We start from the raw sequence: 20026 nt of genomic DNA on the forward strand, positions 1-20026 counted from the left end.
TTCTTTTAAATAGCAGCATCTAGGGGTAGGTGGGTGGGAGTCCAGTTTATTAGGGGCCCATTCTACACCATCTGCCTGAACAATTGGCACAGTTCGTCTTTGAGTCCCAGAGCAACTCTCCATTTTGCAGGTGGGAATACTGAATCTCCTAGAGAAAGAGTCAATCGCCCAAGGTCACCCAGCTGGTGAAGTGGCAAAGCCCAGAGGCAGAAATCAAGCAGGACTAGAAGGATGCCAGCTCACGCTCAGCCCTCCTCTCCAGCTCCCTCCCAGCCTGAGACCCTCAGGCTGGGTCCCTTTGGAGGGTCATGGGATGTCACAGGCAATCTTGGAAAGACTCTGCCTCAACACTCCCATTCACTATATAGCAGGGACACCGAGGCCCCAAGGAGCTGGGGACTCGCCCCCATGTCCCACGGCAAGTCGGTCAAGGCAGAGTCCTGGTCCCTGGGCTCTGGCTGGGCCCCCTGCCCCTAGCCACCCCTTACCTCTCACAAACACGTAGGCGCTCTGCTCCCGGAGCCCAAAGGGCGATGGCACCTGGACCGTGTAGAGGCCCTCATCCTCCTTGTAGGCACAGGCCACCTTCAGGACTGCCTGGCGGTCAGCATAGAGGATCTGCCGGCGGCCGGAGGACCTCAGCAGCCTCCCTGCAGGGAGAGGGGGTGCAGGGTGAGCTTGTGGGCAATCCGGAGCTCACCCAGGAACCCGTAGGTGCTTTGGGATTCAGGCAGAGATGAGGCTGGCCGGCGGTTGGAGGCTCTGCTGGGGAGTTGGGGAAGCGGGTGGCGACCTTCAGGACTCTGCCAAGGTGATCTCTGAACTTTCCTCTGTAGCAGGCTTGGTGGGGGTGGCAGGGGTGGGGAGCGCCCGAGGAAGGGGCGGGGGGCTGCTGGCTTGGTGAGGAGTTGGAGGTTCTCTGAGGAAGTGGGAACAAGAGCAGAGGGGGCCTGGTGTGAGAGTCAGAGACTCTTTGGGAGGCTGGGGGCTCAAGGAAGGAGATAGGGCTCGGTGGGTGGGGGTTGTGAGCTCAAGGAAGGGAGGGGGCTTGTTCGGGGGATGGGGACTCAGGAAAGGGAGAGAGGACTTACTGAGAGGGTGGGGGTGTTGGTGAGGGGGGTCAGGGTTGGGGAGGAGGGTGGGAGGTCGGCAGGTGGGACCTTAGGGAGAGGGGCGGGGACTCAGGGAGGGGGCTGTGGGCTCCAGGCCTCCCCCGAGGTCCTGCTGCGCACCATGCTGCTCCTTGTCCCGCAAAGGCCCCTCCTGCCCGTCAGCACCACCTCTGTCCCCGAGAGGTTTGGGGGACGTCTCGGCCTGTTATCACAGCAGTTTCTCAGGGCTCGTGGCTTCCCTACTCCTCCGCCCCCAGGCCCCCAAGGGGCACCTCCCTAGGCTCAGGCTGCTGGGGGTGCTGCACTCCTGGCTCTTCGGCTGCAGGCTTGGTCACGAATGGGGCAGGAGGTTCAGCCACCCGTCTCCTCCCTGGCTGATCCGTCTCTTTCTGCCTGAGCTGACTGGGCCTTCCCCAGCCCTGGCCCGTGATCCCCCAGCGGTCTTCCAGCTCACGAGCAGCAGTTCTTGCCTGCACCCACACGCTGACTCTGAAAAGCCCGAGGCAGGTGTCACACCCCGCCCTGACCCTCCTTAGGCTGACCTGCCTCCTGCGCTTGGCCTCTGTTCCTCTTGCTTCAGAGTCCTCACCCGAGCGTGCTGATGGCGAGCGTGTGTGCCTGAAGGCTCTCAACCAGAGGCTCTCGAGGGGCAGAGGCTGCAGCTGTGTTGTTTTGGCTTCCTGCCCGCTCTCGGATGGAGAGCCCCCTGGCCTCATGCGTGTCTGTGCCTGCCCCTGCCCTGGCACCCAGCGCAGGGCTTGGCACTGTGAACGCTCGGTGACCCTTTGCAGGGTGATTTGATCTGAGCCCACCTGGCTTGTTCAGCTTCCCTCTGCCTCGGCCGCACTCATCACTCAGCTTGTACGGGCTGGGGAAGGGGCATAGCTGAGTTCCTCTCTCCACCAGGGGTCTATCTCTGCCTCTGCAGGCTGGGGGCCAGGAGCGGGGGTCCTCACCGTCTCGGAACCACTGGATGTTCTGCTCAGCGTCCAACACATCTTCAGAAAATAGGCAGTTCAGGGAGAAGGCTTCCTTCTCACGGGCGAAGACTGGCTTCAGCACTGATGTGAATTCCACGCTGGGGCCAAACATCAGTCCTGGTGGGAACAGAAATTTAGGACAGAAGTTTTCTGAGGCTGTGTCGGCTTAACCTGGGGCTTAGATGGAAGTGAGGAGGACCCTTCTGGGGTGTCCCCACTCTGCTGGGTCAGGATTCACAGTTCTCCAGGTGGTCTTAACAAGGAGAAGAGCCTGATGCTGGGGGCTGTGGGGTGGGGAAGAGATTTCTTTAGGTGGGACCAGGTGAACTGAAATGGCAAATATCCATTTGTCTGTTTGGCTTTGCCTTTTTCTCATTCAGCTTTGGCCACTGGACAGCCCAGAGGCTAGGGGCAAATATGGGGTGCCTAGGGGCCCCCAGAAGCCAGTCCACAAGTATTAACAGTTTACAGGCAATCCCCACATGAACATCCCTTTGTGGACAATGGATGGTTATATTCTAAAGGGGCCCCAGACACCCTCCTCCCTGAAAGCCCATCCCTCCCCAGCCTCCTTACTTTTAAAGATCTCCGAATCGAAGCCAGCATCCTTTCCCAGGTAAGCTGAAATCCAGAGCAAATGGGAGTTGGAGAAGGCTCAGCATCCACACTGCTACTGGATTTTGGGGGCATGGCCTCTGGGTCCTGATCTAGCAGGGCCTCCCTCTTCAACTTGGAGAAAGTTCCCTGGCCTATCTGTGCCTCATTTCCTTCCTGAGTCCTACCTGATGGGGGTGGTGGTGGGTTCTGAATGCCTGAGTTCACATGAACAAAGCCCTTAGCAGGACCCTGGCATATAGTCGGTGCTCAATAAATCGTGTTTTCCTTCCCAAGGGCTTCCCTGGTAGCTCAGATGGTAAAGAATCCACCTGCAATGTGGGAGACCTGGGTTCGATCCTTGGGTTGGGGAGATCCCCTGGAGGAGGGCATGGCAACCCACTCCAGTATTCTGGAGAATCGCCATGGACGAAACCCACCCACTGCTAGGATCACAGAGTCCTAGAGGTGGAGCATGGTCAGACTGGAATTTCTGGTAGGTTCAGGGCTGCGCTAGGAAAGTCTCCTGGGGGCTTCAGGGTGAAGTCCAAGGTGGTGTGGACACAGATCACCAGGGGACAGTGAGAACAGTTTTTGTTCACATAGCACGCACCACGTGATGCTCATTAACTCATTTAATCCTCACGGCAGCCTTGTCTCTTGGTGACATTATTATCCTCTAATACAGATGGGGAAACTGAGGCATGATCACCCAGCAAGCACCTCAACAGCCTAAAACCGCCGCATGACACTGGTCCCTGGGAAGGCTCTGATGGAGGGAGGGACGGGGATTCAGAGGAGGTGATGGGAAGGAGGGGCGGACAGAGGGAGGCAGGGTCTGAGGCCCTGATACCTGACCTTGCACTAGACTTTGGATGGCTCAGATTCCACCCAGAGAGCCTGGCTCGGCAATGGGACAACTGCCTCCCAAGAGCTATTTGGGGAACAGGGCAGAAGGGTGGAGAGGCTGTGAAGGACAGTTGAACAAGGACTGATGAGAACTGGGGAGGTGGGGCTGGACTCCAGCCTGCCTGCCACCCAGTATGTGTGTGAGTGTGAGCGTGTGAGTGTGTGAGTGTGTGTGTGAGTGTGTGTGTTTGAATTTGCATACATGGAGTTTCTCTCTCTGGGTCCTTAGGGCAAGGCCTTGGGCTAACCAGTCCATCCTAAAGGAGATCAGTCCTGGGTGTTCATTGGAAGGACTGATGTTGACGCTGAAACTCCAATACTTTGGCCACCTGATGCAAAGAGCTGACTCATTTGAAAAGACCCTGATGCTGGGAAAGATCGAAGGCAGGAGCAGAAGGGGACGACAGAGGATGAGATGGTTGGATGGCATCACTGACTCAATGGACACGAGTTTGAGTAAACTCCGGGAGTTGGTGATGGACAGGGAGGCCTGGCGTGCTCGTATAGAGTCAGACACGACTGAGCGACTGAACTGAGCTGAACTTGGGCTCAAAGGTGTGGCCTCCTTGGCTAGACCCTGCCTGGGCCATGGGCTGATAGGGTGGTTGGGGGAGGATTATCCTTCCCCAAGAGTCTGCTGCAGCCAAGCTCTACCTAAACCATCACATTTAACCCACAGGAGCATCTGGGGCAGCAGGAGGATTCCCTGTTTGCAGATGGGGAGGTCAGGGAAGCGTGGTGGTGCCCAGGCTCACACGGCCCACCAGCATCAGAGGAAGCTTGCGGCCTGGGGTCTGGTGGACTCGAGGGTCTCTCCTGCTTTGGGCTCTGATCAGTGTCCAGGAGGAGCCTGAGCTAACTGGGAAATATGCACCAGAAGCTTAAAAGGGCAGTGAGGGTCAGCAGGGGAGGTGGTAGGACTCAGCCTTTGCCCTCTGAGGACTGCTGGTGGCCAGGCCGCCTTCCCAGAAGTCCTGAGCTGGATCTGGACCCAAAAGCCCAACCCGGTAGGACAAGCCTGCTCTTGAACAGGCACTGAACTGGTATATAGGTTGAATAGCCTGAGGGTGGAGAATCTCACTTGCTCTGAAGGCCTCGGGGAAGCAGGAGTCCCGGTGGCTGCCCTGGTTACTCAATCCCAGGACAAATACCCCTGCCCCGCCCCGAGTCTGGTGCAGACCCACGTCCTCATCTGCTCATCCAGGGCTGGCTGTGGGCCACCTGGCCTCTTGGGCACGGGAGGACTCACTGCGGACAAGGACTTTGGCAAAGGAGGAGGCCTGGCCGAAGGCGTTCTTGACCTTCACCGTGTAGGTGGCTGCGTCCTCAATGGTACATCTGAAAAGGAGGGAGGGAGATGTTTCCCCGAGGCTGCTGGGCTCCACGGAAAACTCAAGCCCGGAGAGCAGGGTGGGTGGGGAAGGGGGTAGTTACAGGAGGACTTTAGGCTCTAGGTCAGGCTCTGCCCCTGAGAAGCTGGGTGCCTTTGGGATGCCCCTGTCCCTCTCCACACCTCCAGGCCCGCCTTTGAAAAACTGGGAAAACATAACACCGCGGCTTAAGGTGAAAGTGCTTTGAAAGTACGATTGTTATGATAACATTTGAGCTAAGTGACTGGTCCAGAGTCCCAGAGCAACTGGAATTCAACCCCACTTCAAGGGGACAAGCCCGCTCTGGGTCATGGCCTCCCCGCTCTGTCAACACCTCCTGGGCAGAACCCTGGGGCAGGAGATGCCCAGGCACACCGCCAGCCTGTGTCAGACCTGGGCCAGTTGCCCAGGTGTTCTCAAGCCCAGGCCTGGGGCTCACCACCAGCCAGGCCAACCCTGCTCCTTGTGGAGGCTGGGGCTGGCTCCACCCCAGGGCCACCGTGGCGGTAGGGCGTATCTGGCCCCATCGGCCAGCAGAGAGGCCCCTTGGTGGCCCCTCTCTTCCCCTGCTTGCTTGGAGCAGGCATCCCTCTGGTTTCAAAGGTCAGTTCCACCTGCTCCCCGAGGCTGCCCCAGCCCTGCATGCTGTCACCGACGGTGTGGTCCATGGGGCACCTCCCTGTGGAGCCTTAGAGGATCAGGTGTTTATGTCCACTCAGCCCCACTTGGCTTCTGGAACCTCCTGTTTATATTTGTGTCTCCCAGAGCCCCAGTGGGCTGAGGCGGAGGGCTTGGTGTATTGGAAAGAACCCAGGTGGAAAGAACTGACTCAATCCCAGGCCCTGCCCTGTACAAGCTGTGCAAGAGCCTTAATCTTTCAGAGCCTCAGTTTTCTCATCTGTCACATGGATGGAACAATGTTTCCTAGAGAGAATGAGGATGGGCCTTGACAACTATATTCGGAAAGCAGCGAGCACAGGGCTTGGCACCTGGAGGAATTCAGAACCTGGCAGTTCATACAAACAGTGCGTACTTTGGGGAATACTGTGCTCATTTCCTCCATGCATACTGCCTCTTCCTTCAACACTGTGCTTAAGACTTACTACCTCCTGAAAGGCCTACCTCTCTCTGTTCTGCTTCCCCTTGCACGCGTGTGTGTATATGTGTGTGTGTGTGTTCTTGCCCCCAGCAAGGAACTCTCCCACATACTTAGCTGCTAGCCAAGTCCAAATTTCTCACTGTGTATTCTAAGACATTGGAATCACATGGGGGTGTCTGTTAAATACCAATTCCTGGGCCCCACTTCAGGCTTATTTAATCTGACTCTATGGGAGTGAAAGGAGGGTCCATCCCACATTCACTCTTTTGAGGCTGACGTGGCTCATAGCTCTGAGGAGCGGTTTGGACCTGCTCTGGCCTTGGCAGTGCTGGGGCTTGGGACCGTGGGTCTCTCTGGGGCTCATGGTCTCACCTCCTGATCTCCAGCGTCAGCAGTCCATAGTTGTTGGTGATTCGATACTTGCCGGCAGGAAAGAGGCGGGGATCAATTCTCATGTCATTTTTGTACCTGTGGAGACACACTGGCGTGTGGGAGGCAATGTGGTTCTGAGCGGGAGGGATCCCGAGCCTCTTGGGCCTAGATTCCAACCTCAGTTTTGTGCTGCTTATTCATCTGTGTGACTCAGGGCAGCTCTAAACCTCAGTTTTTCTCATCTGTGAAATGGGAATAATAATTGTGCTGACCTTGTAGGGTTGTTGTGATGATTAAATGGGATAAGATATGTAAAGTTTGAAGGCTGTGGATGCTCAAGTGTTTATTCCCTTCTGGAGGGCAGAGAAGAGGGAGCCATAATTAGGGGTATCTGCCCCTTCCCTTACCAGGGGTACCCCCAAGGACCAGGCTCCAGCTTTCCTTCCTCTCTGAAGGGGTACCAAGGAAAGTTCTCCATCCCTTCCTTTTTGCCAACCCCCAGGACAACAGTTCTTAATCTCAGTTCTTGTTAAAGTCACCAGTTCAGTTCAGTTCAGTCGCTCAGTCGTGTCCGACTCTTTGTGACTCCAAGGACCACAGCACACCAGGCCTCCCTGTCCATCACCAACTCCTGGAGTTTACCCAAACTCATGTCCGTTGAGTCAGTGATGCTATCCAACCATCTCATTTAAAAATCTCCATGCTCAGAGTCTGAATGTAAGCCTTTGAGAATTTGTATCAGAATCTGCTCCTTGCAGGGACTTCCCTGGTGGTCCAGTGGTTAAGAATCTGCCTTGCAATGCAGGGAATGTGGGTTTGATCCCTGGTTGGGAACTAAGATCCCTCATGCCACAGGACAGTGAAGCCCTTACACTGCAACTAGAGAAAAGCTTCAACTAAGACCCAGTGCAGCCAAACATGAACTAAATAAATATTAAAACATAAACTTCTCATTGTTCTCCACCAGCCATTCTCCTCTTATTCTAAAGTAGATCTAACATGTTTCCTAGTCTCTGCTTCTGCTAGGTGTGACCACGTGACTAAATTAAGTCTTGTCAACAGAAATAAGTCCAAGAGTCACGTGGCTGCTTCTGATGACACTCTCTGCCCGGTTTCACATCATCTTTCCTTCCAATCTTGAGGCAAGAATACAGCCATAAATACGGCTGCCATCTTGAACCAGGAAGACCCGAGGTCTCCAGCCGTGCGTGGGAACAGGCCTGAGTCCCTAAGCTGAAGGGTGGAGTTGCCATGCAGCCCCTCCCCATCTACATCAGATATTTACATGAAGGGGAAAAAAATCTATCTTCTGTAAGTCATTAAAAAAACTCCATGCCCAGGCTTTAGCCCAGATCCATGAAATCAGAATTTCTGGGCGTAGAATCTGGGCATCAGTTATTTTGAAACTTGCCAGGTGATTCCCAACCATGGCCCCACCCCACTGTACCCCGGATACTTCCTTTTGTTTTCTGTGAAGTCTTGTTCCCTCTGCTGCAAGCCCTGGACAGCCAGGTGGCCTTGCCTCTGCCCACAGCCCACTGGGGTATGTTCTGGAGGTCTGATGAGTGAATGTCTGTGAAAGTTAGGAGGTCTGGGTTCCTGACACTGTTTGCTGTGTGACTTGAGGCAAATCACTCTCCCTCTCTGGGCCTCTGTGTCCATGAGGACTTTGGGTGAAGAGTCAGCCCCAGAGGTGTGTGTGTGAGCATGCTCATTTGCTTCATTCATGTCCGACTCTTTGCAACCCTACGGGCTGTAGCCCGCCAGGCTTTGTCCATGAGATTCTCCAGGGAAGAATACTGGAGTAGGTTGCTATGCCCTCTCCAGGGGAATCTTGCCAACCCAGGGATTGAACCCGGGTCTCCTGTGTTGCAGGAGGATTCTTTACCATCTGAGCCACCAGGGAAGCCCAAGAATACTGGAGTGGGTAGCCTATCCCTTCTCCAGGGCATCTTCCCGACCCAGGAATTGAACTGGTGTCTCCTGCATTGCAGGCAGATTCTTTACCAGCTGAGCTACCAGGGAAGCCCAGCCCCAGTGGTGGTTGAGGTCAAAGAGGAGGCCTTGGCCAAAAGAGGGCGCCCCAGCCTCAGCATATCACCTTCCTTGGACCTGTCCACTCCCCATGCCCTGTTTGTCTCCATGGCGACCAAAACAGTGTTGTGTCTACACCCCACCTTACGGCCGTCAGGCCGTGCCTTCTTCTGAAAGGAGCCCAATTAAGTCTTCTGTGGGGAGGGTGGTGCCTAATATGGATGTCCTATCTTTCCACCTCTCCCAGGCCTGGGGGGGGGGGGCAAGGTCAGCGCCCCCATCCCCCAGCTGTCAGGAACATTCCAGACACCTCAGCCTGGGCCAGCCTCTGCCTTTCCCAGAAAAAGCAGCAGCTGCAGCTCTGGGCATGACCTGGACAGCCTGGGACCTCAGCTCTCATTTTGCCCCCCTCTGGGCGTCAGTCTCCTGCCTGTTCCTCAGGCCCTTGAAGGCTTGGCTGTGTGGATGAAGCTGAATGGCAGCCAATCATTAAACAGCATTCAATGAGACAACTGAGGCAGGCACCCAACCCAGAGCCTGGCTCAGTGAGGCCTACGTAAAAGAGTGAGATTTTTTATTATTTATCTAAGTTTATTTTCCCTTACATATTCTGGTGGGTCTTTTTCCTCCCCCCACCCCCAACCTCTTTTATAAATTAAAGAAATTTTTTGATTGCGTGGCTTGTGGGATCTTAGTTCCCTGACCAGAGATCCTGCGCTCCTGGCAGTGAGAGAACTGAGTCCTAACTACTGGACCACCAGGGAATTTGCCATATTTTGGTGTTCACTTTACTTTTGCAGGTGGCTTGACCTGGGAGAGTGATTCTGATGTTCATGAACTGTGGCCAGGACCCAGTTCTGCAGAGTAAACATAGCCAGCCTGGACCTTGTCTGATGTGCCCTCTTGCTGCCCCTGCATTCAGGAAGTGCTCAATAACTGCTGAATGAATGGACTCTCCTGACAAGCCTGGGGAGCCAGGATCGTCCTGCTGACTCGGGCTGGGTCTCTACCAGAGCCTGGGCGAAGCTCTGGAAGCCAATCCGGGATGAGCCGGCCCTGTCAGAGGTGCCTGTTGATAGGAAACCTGATCCCCAAAGCCTGGAGCCCCTGGGGCCCCCTGAGTCCCTCTGGTTGGAGGTGGGCCTGGCCTGGGCCTCCAACACTTGCAAGGAATGCTCAGCTCCTTGTTGTGGCAACCTTGCTGGCAGGGGTGGAAACAAGCCTCCCTCCCCAGAGGCTCCCATGGAAAGCCTTAGATGTGAGCCTCGGTGCCAGGGTGGGGCAGGACTTGGCTGCCAGGCTGACCGCCGCTTAGCCCAGGTCTTCCTACTGACAGCCTTGGTCCCCACAGAATTTGAATGAATGCCATCTGGCAGCGACCAGCAATGACACTTCCCTGAGGACATTTTTCTTGATTGCTCCTGGCCTAAGTTCTTCCCCTTTCTCTCACTTCAGAGGCATTATAGATGCTTTAAAGAAAAACGAAACCCAAAAACAACTGTAATGATCACTTTTTTACTGTCTTGGCCAGTAGAGCTCTGGGCTGGAAGGCAAGAAGACCAGAATTTGAATTCAGGCTCACACTAGCTGTGTGACTTAAACAAGTCACACTACCTCTCTAAGCCTCTATATCCTCACCTGTGAAATGGGGATGTAGTCCTAACCTCATGAATGGCCCAGAGACTCAAATGAGAGGAAAGTGCTGGGTCAGTGTAAGGGAGGCTCAAGCGTAAGATGTTGTTTTTTCCTTTGTGACCTCAGTTATTTGTGTGCTTATCTTCTCTCTCCTACCAAGACCCTGGTCTGTTCAGCCTTGAGATTGGGCTTATATGTCACCTCCTCTGAGAAACCTTCCTGGATTCCCCAGGGGGAGGCAGCTACTGCCCTTCTTCACCTCCACTCTTATCTCAAATATCGCCCTTGGACATATTTCTCATTGTGTTGACATTTCTTTTCTGGGTTGAGAGTTCCTTGAGGTGAGATTGTGTCTGGGTCATTTCAATGCCTCATTGCCTGAGTGAGGGCCAGGGACAGATTATGCTCCTGGTAAATATTTGTTGAAATCATTTCCTTGTCTCCCAGCATGCCTGACAATGGGCCTTAGACCCTGGGGAGCTCAGGATAGACTGAGCTCAGCTGTGTGAATGACACATTTCCCTCTGGGGTGGAGAGAGACCCCAGATGCTGCCATGCCCACCTCCCCAGGTCCTTTCAGAAGACTCCTGCCTTCACTCCCCTCTGCCAGCAAGGCCTCAACTCCATGTTCTTTTATGAGTACATTCCCAGGAATGGTACCTCCTGCTTTCCCAGCAGCTTTCAAGTTCTGAGGGCTTCCACATTATTGTGGCCTTAAATCCTCAACACACGCAAGCTGGACAGGAGATCTTCAACCCATTTCACAGACCAGGAAACTGAGGCAGGACCAGAGAGGTTGAGCCATAGCTGAGACCACACACAGAGTTAGCAGAGAGAGCAAGCTGGGCCTGGGCTCCTTCTCACTGAGAGCCCCCACCCTCCCTGCCTCCTCTCCTGCCCCGACCCTGGACCTGCCTCTGCCATCTTCCTGCAACCCTGGAGATGCCCAGCTCGGGGCAGCTGCCTTCTCAAGCCACCAGAATCATATTTTCACAAGTGCTGGCTCCCCAGGTGGCCCAGACATCTAGCCCCAGGCTGGCTGGGAGGCAGCTAAGAATAACCCCTCCGGAGCTTCCCCAGCAGCTGCTGCTCTGTTTGGGGGTGGGCAGAGCTCAGGGCTGTGGGTCCGCGGCTTTTCTAAGGCAGCAGGAACTTGTGGGGAAGGGGCCAGGCCCCTGGCGGGGAGGTGTTGAGTAAGGAAGTCACATTCAAGGGATCCCTGAGGTCCGGAGCCTGGAGGCAGGGCAAGGATCCCTTCTCTCCTGCCCTGGGGGCTTACCAGGTGACCTGGGGTGGAGGTGAACCCTGGACGGTACAGGTCAGCAGGACCGTGGTGTGCTCCCAGACCGCGTGTGAGCGCAGAGGGATCCAGAACCAGGGCCCACGGCCGGAACACAGCTCCCGCAGCTCCTTGGCCTCCCGGACCTTCTCCTCTGTCTGGAGGCAGGAAGGGCCTGTGAGTCCCAGGAGCCAGGGCAACGCTTCCCCCGTCTTTGCTGTTACCTTCCCCCTGATGCCCAGGCTGGACTCTCCTCGCCAGCCGCTGACAGGCAGCATGGCACAGAGAGCAGGGCGTGGGGCTTTGGGACCTGACCTGAAATCAAGGCCAAACTCTGCCGCTTACTGGCTATGAGACCAACCATAGGCCAGGCCTGTTTCCTCATCTGTAAAATGGGGATGATAATCATATTGCCCCACCCTCCTGTAGGATTGTAGGGAGGATGACTTAAGTCTCTATGTGAAAAACATGAGCAGTGATAACACCCATGTAAGTATTACAGCTCTTCCTGTCCTGCCCAGGGATGGGGCACGGAGGTGGCTTCAGATCCCTGACATTTCCCGAGTGTCTTCTGTGTCCGAGGAACTGGGAAAGTGGTTTTATAAGCGTGTTCTCATTTACTTCCCACAGTTGACACTCAGTATTGGACCAAATACGTCCATTTTACAGATGAGAAAACTGAGGCTCGGTTAGAATCATAGCTTTGCCCAAGGTCATGCAGCTAGAAGGTGGGGGCCCTGGGAGGTCCAGCTTTTCTGGAGAAGGGGGTAGGGTGAGGGGGGGCAGCATGAGAAGGGCTGTGGGTCCCAGGGCCCCGGAATCCCCTGCCCACCCCTCTCACCCGCCGTCTCAGTGCCTTCCTGTCTCGTCTCTGGCGCAGCAGCCACTGGGTCCGGAGGAAGGCGATCTCTGTCCTCTCCCACTCGTTGCCAAAGCCCACTCGCTTCTGCCCCCGCTCCTCCAGCTCCACGGTGCTGGTCTGGCGCCTCAGCTGGGCCTCCCTGCGGTGACAGAGGCCGTCAGAGGCGGGGAGCCCATGGGTGGTGCTGTGGGGGCGCATCCTGGCCCTGCCTCTCCTATGCCTGGCCTTGCTGGCCACACTTGAAGCTTCTTGAGGACAAGGGCAACTTTAATCCTTTCTTGCCTCCAAAATCCCCTGAATGGGCCCGGGTTTTAGAAGGTGGAGAAGGGAATGGCAACCCACTCCAATATTCTTACTTGGAGAATTCCATGGACAGAGGAGAATTCCTGGTGGGTTACAGTCCATGGGGTCACAAAGAATTGGACACGACTGAATGACTAACACTTAATATTATCAATACAGTTCACAAGGGTGTTTCACAAGCCATGGTTCCTCTTGTTTTCAGTAGAGCCAAGCCAGCAGGCTTAGTCTCCCCATTTGACCAGGTAGAGATTTGCTTTACAGGCTGAGTGACTTGCTCTGGGACGTCCAGGAGCAGGACACAGGCCTAAGGATGCTCCCAAGCTTGGAGGCCCTCCTATCTCAGGGCTTGTGTTCGACATGTGGGCTGGTTTACTTGCCTCCCCTCTCTGTCCCTAGACTCCTCCCCTGGAAGCCGGGTGGTGAAGCATGGAACCCCACCCTCTCCCCTAGGGATGGTCCCTCACTACCACCTGTGGACCCATCAGAGGGTGGTGCCGTGGGCTTTGCCATCAGTCAGCCCTGGGCTTACACCTCTGACTAGTCACCCGTTCCAGGTGTGTAATTTCGGGCATGTTTTTTAAAGCTGAGTGTGGGAGCCCAGTAGGGAGGAAGGGGACTGGACAAGATGACCTCTTCCTAGGCCAGGGCTCTCTGGAAAGGTCACTTGACTTACCACGTTGTCTCTGAGGAGGCTGTCAGAGCCAAGGCTGCTGCGAGGGCGTAGTCTGCAGCGCTGAACTGATACTCTTCCTCGCTGCCCCGGGGAAAAGAGAGTTCATGGCTCCTGCAGATTTGGCTGGGGGTCTGGCTGGGGGCTCCACCTACCCACCTCAGGGTACTAGCAGGCACAGCTGTGCCGCCCTTCTCAAACCATGGTCTCAGAACAGGGCCATGCCTCCTCTCTTAGCCTGGGGGCTCCACAAAGCAGAGCTGTGCTTCCCATCTCAGGCTGGGCTCTCCAAAAAGAAGGGTCATTCCTGCCCTTCCAACAGGAACCTCCCAAGGTCAGGGCTATGCCTCCCCCCTCAGACTGGAGTATGCAGAGGTCAGGCTGTGCCTCCCTGCTCAGACTGGGGGTCCTGGGGGCAGGGCAGTGGCTGGGGGTGCCCTGATGCCCCACCTGCTGCGGAAGGTCCGTCTCCGCGTCGAGGAGTCCATCTGCAGGCTGTGCTGCCGCTCTTCCTTCTGCTCCTCCTCCCGGCGGTGCTCCCGCCGGTGCACTTGCACGGCCTGGGGGGGCCGGGGCTCCCCCACACCTCCCGGGCTGTGAGGCAGAGTCATGGCTGCGAGAGCGGCAACCTGCAGAGCCGAAGTGCACGGTTATTCCACCAGGTGTCCACCCGCCCCTTCCCCGTGGGGCCCGCCAGCATCTCTCCAGAGGTCTGCTGGTGGGGGGGGTGGTCTCTCTCTGGTGGGCAGGCAGGCTATCTCAAGACCCAATGGGGGGGACCCGCACCTGCCCAGGTGACAGAGGCAGGCTTCAAGCTCTCAGCCTGGCTCGCCCGCCACCCCATGGGCTGCCCCTCATTGAGGAGCAGGCCCTGACTTCCAGCTGCACTCTGTCCTTGCCCCTCCACGTGGCCTGAGCAAGGCCTTCCCTTCTCCGGCCTCAGTTTCCCACACGTGAGGGACTGAGCACTGTGACGTCCAGGGCAAGGAGAAGTGGGCAGGAGAGTGGGGGCCCCAAGCTAGCTGGCTCTGAGTTCTTGCAGTACATTCTTTCCCGGACCTGGGGTACAATGTTACCCCCAGGCCTCTGAGAGCCCTCTGATGCTGAAGCCCTAGGGTGCTTCTCGGTGGAACCCCTGGAATTGGCAACCGCGCTCCTCCAGGTGAGAATTTGGGACAGGCCTCTTACCTGGAAAGGTCCTCGCCAGGTTTGGCCCTGATGTAGACCCTGGGCACGAAGGAGGAGACAGAAGAACAGACCCGCGCTTAGCCTTCTCCTGTCTGCTTCTATGAGGGCAGGCTCTGTCCTGTCCCCGCCTCTCCTTCGGGGCCTGCTGGCCAAGCTAGAGTGAGTGTGTGTGTGTGTGTGTGTATATGTGTGTGTGTGCGTTCAGAACACACCTGTGGGGGGCCATGTCCCTAAGTTCATGATGGGGGAGGTGGGCTCACTCGCCCCATCAGAGATCCTTGACCCGGAAAGGCCTCTTCTGGGGTGTCAGAGGGCTCAGGCTACTAAGGGTCAGTCTTAGTGGAAATTTATTTCTCCTAGTTCCTTAAAGTTTTCTCCCTTTGGGCATCCAGAAAAGAACCCCCAGGAGAGCCTGGGTCACTGCAGAGTGTTAGCTGGGACCTAGGACTGTCTGTGAAGCTTCCTGCAATGACCTCGCTGAACTCAATGGGACGTCATCCTTTGGGCTTCCTATCCAGCACCCCCGCACCCCCAAGGAAGAGGCTGCCTGCACCCAGACAATGACTGGCCTGCTCTTTCTGCTCCTTTCTCCTCTCGGCCCAGAAGAGAGCTGCTGGGTACCAGCGAGGGAGGCCCCGGCTCGCCTGGGACGTGGCCCCGGCCCCAGCAGCAGAGGGTTAACGTTCCCTGGCCTCAGCTGCTGGCTGCTTTCCCCGGATGCTCTGTTCCTGACGAGCGCAGCGGGGCGGGCCTGGCGCTCATCCTGGACCTCCTGGGCCGCCCGCAACCAGACCCCTGGCTTTAGGGATGAGCCATCGGTTCTTTTTAAAGCGCTGACTGAGGCTTGGGATTAGGTCGTGAGCAGATTGCAGCTTTCCAATGCTCGCTCTCCAGAAGGCGGTGTGTGCCTGCTGGAGAGGGGTCAGCGATGTGTGGCGGGTCAGGAGGGGACCTCGGCCCCCACTGCCCTCCTCTGAGGGTGCAAAGCCTCCTGGGGTCCTGACTTGTGGCCTTCCCCACCCACTCCATTTTCTCCACCTTCCTCCCAAGCCTCAGTCTGGCCGCTGCCCTGTCTGTAACGCCCCCACCCCCGGCCATCCCCCCAGCTCTCTGACAGCATCTCCCAGTGAGAAGGGTCAAGGAGGTCTCTCCATTTCCTCAGGACGGGAAGAGAAGTGTATGAGCCAGAGAGACTCTGAGTCCTGACGGCAGAAAGCTGGGTCCTGCGGGCGGGAGTGGAGACACAGCCTACCCAGGGGGTCTGGGCAAACAGGGACGTGCTCTTAATGTTCCCCACCAGTTTCCGAGGCAGGAGTGCTGGCCCGGGTTTGGTGCCAGTGAGTCCAGGCTGGATGAGCGCCCTCCCAGCCCTGCGATGTGGGCCCCGCGGCCTTGCTCTCATCCCCTGCCCACTGGGCGGGCCAAGCAGGGCTCCGCCAGGACAGCTCTAGGTTGGCCAGACCTGCCAGCCCACCCGGGTCCCTGCTGATCCCTGATGCCTGCAGGAAAGCCTCCACTTCCCAGGGCATCCCCAAGGGATCTGGGAGGGTTGTACTGTAGCTTTCATATCACAGAAGGCTCAGCTCGGAAGACCCAGGGCCACACAAAACAGTGAGGCAGGGCAGGGATTTCTTTTTCTAGAGTCCCCTCTCATGTCCATGGCTGAGCACAAGTCTGCTTCTTCCTTCCCGATCTCACAGGATCCTTTTCACACACACACACACACACACCCCTACCCCACTTCCGAATGGAAAGCTGAGGGTCTCACTATCTGGAGGTCTCTCTCCGCTCCCCTGATCTCTGGAGGTGACTCACAGAAGCAGCTGTGCCCACTCAGGAGGCTCTGGGGAGACGATTCCAGAGGATGAGAGGGTCCTTGGTTTCTTCTTGCCCCGGACTCAGCGGGGACTGGGAGAGGAATGTGATCCTGGAGCTTGCACGGGCCTTAAATATAGCAGTGTGATGACAATGGATGAGAACCATGGGGGGGGAGGTGAGGGGGAGGGGCCGTTCCCTGGGTCCAGCATTGCCGGGCAGCGACAGGTGGAGCTGTCCCCACACCCCCCCACCCACCTCCCACAGACAGATCCTCCCCTGGGTGCCATCCCTTCCCCAACCCTCGCCCCCTGCTGCAGTGGAAAGAAGCTCATAGCTCAGGCCTGGGTATATGGAAAATGGATCAGGGACAGCTTTCTCAGCTGCTGAGAGTTCTGCTCTGAATTCCTCCCCCGGCTGCCCCCAGTGACAGGTGCTTTGGGGAAGACACGCAGCTTCTCAGATCTGATTCCCCTTCTGAAAGTGGAGACAGCGAGGCTGGGCCCCCAGTCATCAGGAAGACATGATGTGTGACTGGAAAAATGAGTCTTTAGTGCTCATAGGTTATCACTGCTAAAATAGAAGTGGGTTTCTTTCCATCTATACCCCTGCTCCCCACGCAGCAGCTACTGACCGGCCCTGCTCGCCTATGGTGAGGTGTGTGTGAGGGTATGTGTGTGTGTATGTGAGGGTGTGCAGGTGTGTGTGAGAGTGCATGTGAGGGTGTGTGGGGTGTGTGTGTGATGGTGTGTGTGGGGTGTGGGATGTTTGTGAGGGTTTGAGGTATGTGTGGGTGTGCATAAGGGTGTGCAGTTGTGTGTAAGGGTATGTGTGTGTGGGGTGTGTGTGTGAGGGTATGAGGTATGTGTGGGGATGTGTGTGAGATTGTGTGTGGGCTGTGTGTGCGGGTATGAGTGTGTGTATGTGTGTGAGGGTGTGTGGGTGGGTGTGTGGGCTGTGTGTGAGGGTATAAGGTATGTGTGGAATGTGCGTGAGAGTGTGTGTGGGGTGTGTGAGGGTATGAGGTGTGTGTGGGGATGTGTGTGAGAGTATGTGGGCTGTGAGTGAGGGTATGAGGGTGTGTGTGTGAGAGTGTGTGGGCTGGGTGTGAGGGCATGAGGTGTGTGTGGAATGTGTGTATGTGGGCTGTGTGTGAGGGCATGAGGTGTGTGTGGAATGTGTGTGAGTGTGTGGGGTGTGTGTGAGGGTGTGAGGTGTGTGGAATGTGTATGAATGTGTGGGCTGTGTGTGAGGGGACGAGGCGTGTGTGGAATCTGTGTGAGAGTGTGGGCTGTGTGTGAGGGTATGAGGTGTGTGGGGGGATGTGTGTGAGAGTGTGTGGGTTGTGTGTGAGGGTATGAGATGTGTGTGGGGATGTGTGTGAGAGTGTGGGCTGTGTGTGAGGGGATGAGGTGTATGTGGAATGTGTGTGAGAGTGTGTGGTGTGTGTGTGAGGGCATGAGGTGTGTGTGGAATGTGTATGAGTGTGTGGGCTGAATGTGAGGGTATGAGATGTGTGTGGAATGTGTGTGAGTGTGTGGGCTGAATGTGAGGGCATGAGGTGTGTGTGGAATGTGTGTGAGTGTGTGGGCTGAATGTGAGGGCATGAGGTGTGTGTGGAATGTGTGTGAGTGTGTGGGCTGAATGTGAGGGTATGAGATGTGTGTGGAATGTGTGTGAGTGTGTGGGCTGAATGTGAGGGCATGAGGTGTGTGTGGAATGTGTGTGAGTGTGTGGGCTGAATGTGAGGGTATGAGATGTGTGTGGAATGTGTGTGAGTGTGTGGGGTGTGTGTGAGGGTATGAGGTGTGTCTGGAATGTGTGTAAGAGTGTGTGGGGTGTGTCTTAGGGCATGAGGTGTGTGTGGAATGTGTGTGAGTGTGTGGGCTGAATGTGAGGGTATGAGATGTGTGTGGAATGTGTGTGAGTGTGTGGGGTGTGTGTGAGAGGATGAGGTATGTGTGGAATGTGTGAGAGTGTGGGCTGAGTGTGAGGGTGTGAGGGTGTGCAATGGTGTGTATGGGGTGGGGTGAGGGTGTGTGGGCTGAGTGTGAGGGTGTGAGGGTGTGCAATGGTGTGTGTGGGGTGGGGTGAGGGTGTGCGGGCTGAGTGTGAGGGTGTGAGGGTATGCGATGGTGTGTATGGGGTGGGGTGAGGGTGTGCGGGCTGAGTGTGAGGGTGTGAGGGTGTGCAATGGTGTGTATGGGGTGGGGTGAGGGTGTGTGGGTTGAGTATGAGGGTGTGAGGGTGTGCGATGGTGTGTGTGGGGTGGGGTGAGGGTGTGTGGGCTGAGTGTGAGGGTGTGAGGGTGTGCGATGGTGTGTATGGGGTGGGGTGAGGGTGTGCGGGCAGTGTGGGGGACATGGTACAAGCAGCAGAGGAGGGCAAGTCATTTCCTCCTTCACCATCCAAAGTTCCCAGGCTTCCGGAGAGGCCACAGGGGAGGTTTCTTCTGGACCTTTGCTCCTCCTCCCCGTCTCAATCCTCTCCCCTTACGGACATTCATACCTAGGCCTGCAGGGCACTGGGGCTGTAGAGGGGAGAGATAAGATGCTGGTCTTTAGGATATGTCTCATCTAGATGGGGACACAGGCAATTACGATAGGGGGTGATCAGGAGGGGGCTCCTGAGCCAGTCTCAGGGGATGAGCAGGTTTGTGGAAGGCGGTGCTGGCTCCACTCCAGAGACACAGCTCCCCTCCTGGCCTCTTCCTGGGGCCTCAGGGGCCCAGCAATATTGAGTCTGTCTTTCTTCCTAGGCCCTAGGGACTCCTCAGGGGGGAGACAGACAGACAGACAGACAGACAGAATATACAAGCGAGAGCTTCAGCCAAAATCTCAGTCTCCTAAAAGGGAACTCTCATATATTTCTCACAGGAATGTAAATTGGTACAGCCCCTATGGTAAACAGTATGAAAGTTTCTCAAAAAAATTAAATAGAACTACTATATGATCCAGCTATTCCACTCCTGGCTACATATTTTAAAAATGAAAAGATTAATTAAAAATATGCATGCACTTCAATGTTCATTGCAGCATTATTTACAGTTGCCAAGATATGGGAGCAACCTAAGTGTCCAATGAAAGATGAATGGATAAAGAATATGTGGTAAGTATAAACAATGGAATAACAAAGAATGACGTTTTTCCATATGCAGCAACATGGATGGACTTGGAGGATGTTATGCTAAGTGAAATAAGTCAGAAAGAGACAGACAAATACTGTATGATCAGTTTCAGTTCAGTTCAGTCACGCAGTTGTGTCCGACTCATTGCGACCCCATGGACTGCAGCATGCCCAGGCTTCCCAGTCCATCACCAGCTCCTGAAGTTTGCTCAAATTCATGTCTATCGAGTCGGTGATGCCATCCAACCACCTCATCCTCTGTTGTCCCCTTCTCCTCCCGCCTTCAACCTTTCCCAGCATCAGGGTCTTTTCTAATGAGTCAGTTCTTGGCATCAGGTGGCCAAAGTTTTGGAGCTTCAGCGTCAGCATCAGTCCTTCCAATCATCCTTTCTGGGCTGCTTCTTTATGTGCAAATTGTATGCAAGCTCTGAGACAACAGGGAATTACCTGCCTGTCGTGTTCACTGTATCCCCAGCCCCAAGAACAGTGCTGGCATACAACTGGGTCTTTGATATACGCTTGTTAAAAATGAATGAATGAGTACCTGTCTTGAAGAATGTTTACGAGATTCAAATCAGGTTAAAATGCAAGAAATTGTTGTTGTTTAATAGCTAAGTTGTGTCTGATTCTTTGTGGCCCCATGGATTGTAGCCTGCCAGGCTCCTCTGTCCACGGGAT

The 20026-nt window shown here is 55.7% G+C and overlaps 1 protein-coding gene across 4 annotated transcripts in view; it reads right to left on the reverse strand.

Moving 5' to 3' along the window:
• The window catches only part of MYOM3 (myomesin 3), a 52654-nt gene extending 36300 nt beyond the window's left edge, over positions 1-16354 (reverse strand). Inside the window, exons 1-11 of one of the 4 annotated variants that reach the window (XM_043909245.1) lie at positions 16223-16240; positions 14408-14446; positions 13670-13848; positions 13223-13303; positions 12226-12385; positions 11385-11542; positions 6437-6532; positions 4845-4933; positions 2669-2713; positions 2069-2209; positions 489-650 (exon numbers count right to left, since the gene is read on the reverse strand). In XM_043909245.1, the coding sequence (XP_043765180.1) occupies positions 489-650; positions 2069-2209; positions 2669-2713; positions 4845-4933; positions 6437-6532; positions 11385-11542; positions 12226-12385; positions 13223-13303; positions 13670-13830 (1093 nt within the window). In that variant the 5' untranslated portion in view covers positions 13831-13848; positions 14408-14446; positions 16223-16240. Of the gene's footprint in view, positions 1-488; positions 651-2068; positions 2210-2668; positions 2714-4844; positions 4934-6436; positions 6533-11384; positions 11543-12225; positions 12386-13222; positions 13304-13669; positions 13849-14407; positions 14447-16143 lie in introns of all 4 variants that reach the window. The other 3 variants (XM_043909242.1, XM_043909241.1, XM_043909243.1) reach the window with 3 other exon arrangements.
• Positions 16355-20026: the final 3672 nt, after the last annotated feature.

The sequence above is a fragment of the Cervus elaphus genome, chromosome 8 (genome assembly GCF_910594005.1).
Source record: "Cervus elaphus chromosome 8, mCerEla1.1, whole genome shotgun sequence".
Classification (NCBI taxonomy): domain Eukaryota; kingdom Metazoa; phylum Chordata; class Mammalia; order Artiodactyla; family Cervidae; genus Cervus; species Cervus elaphus.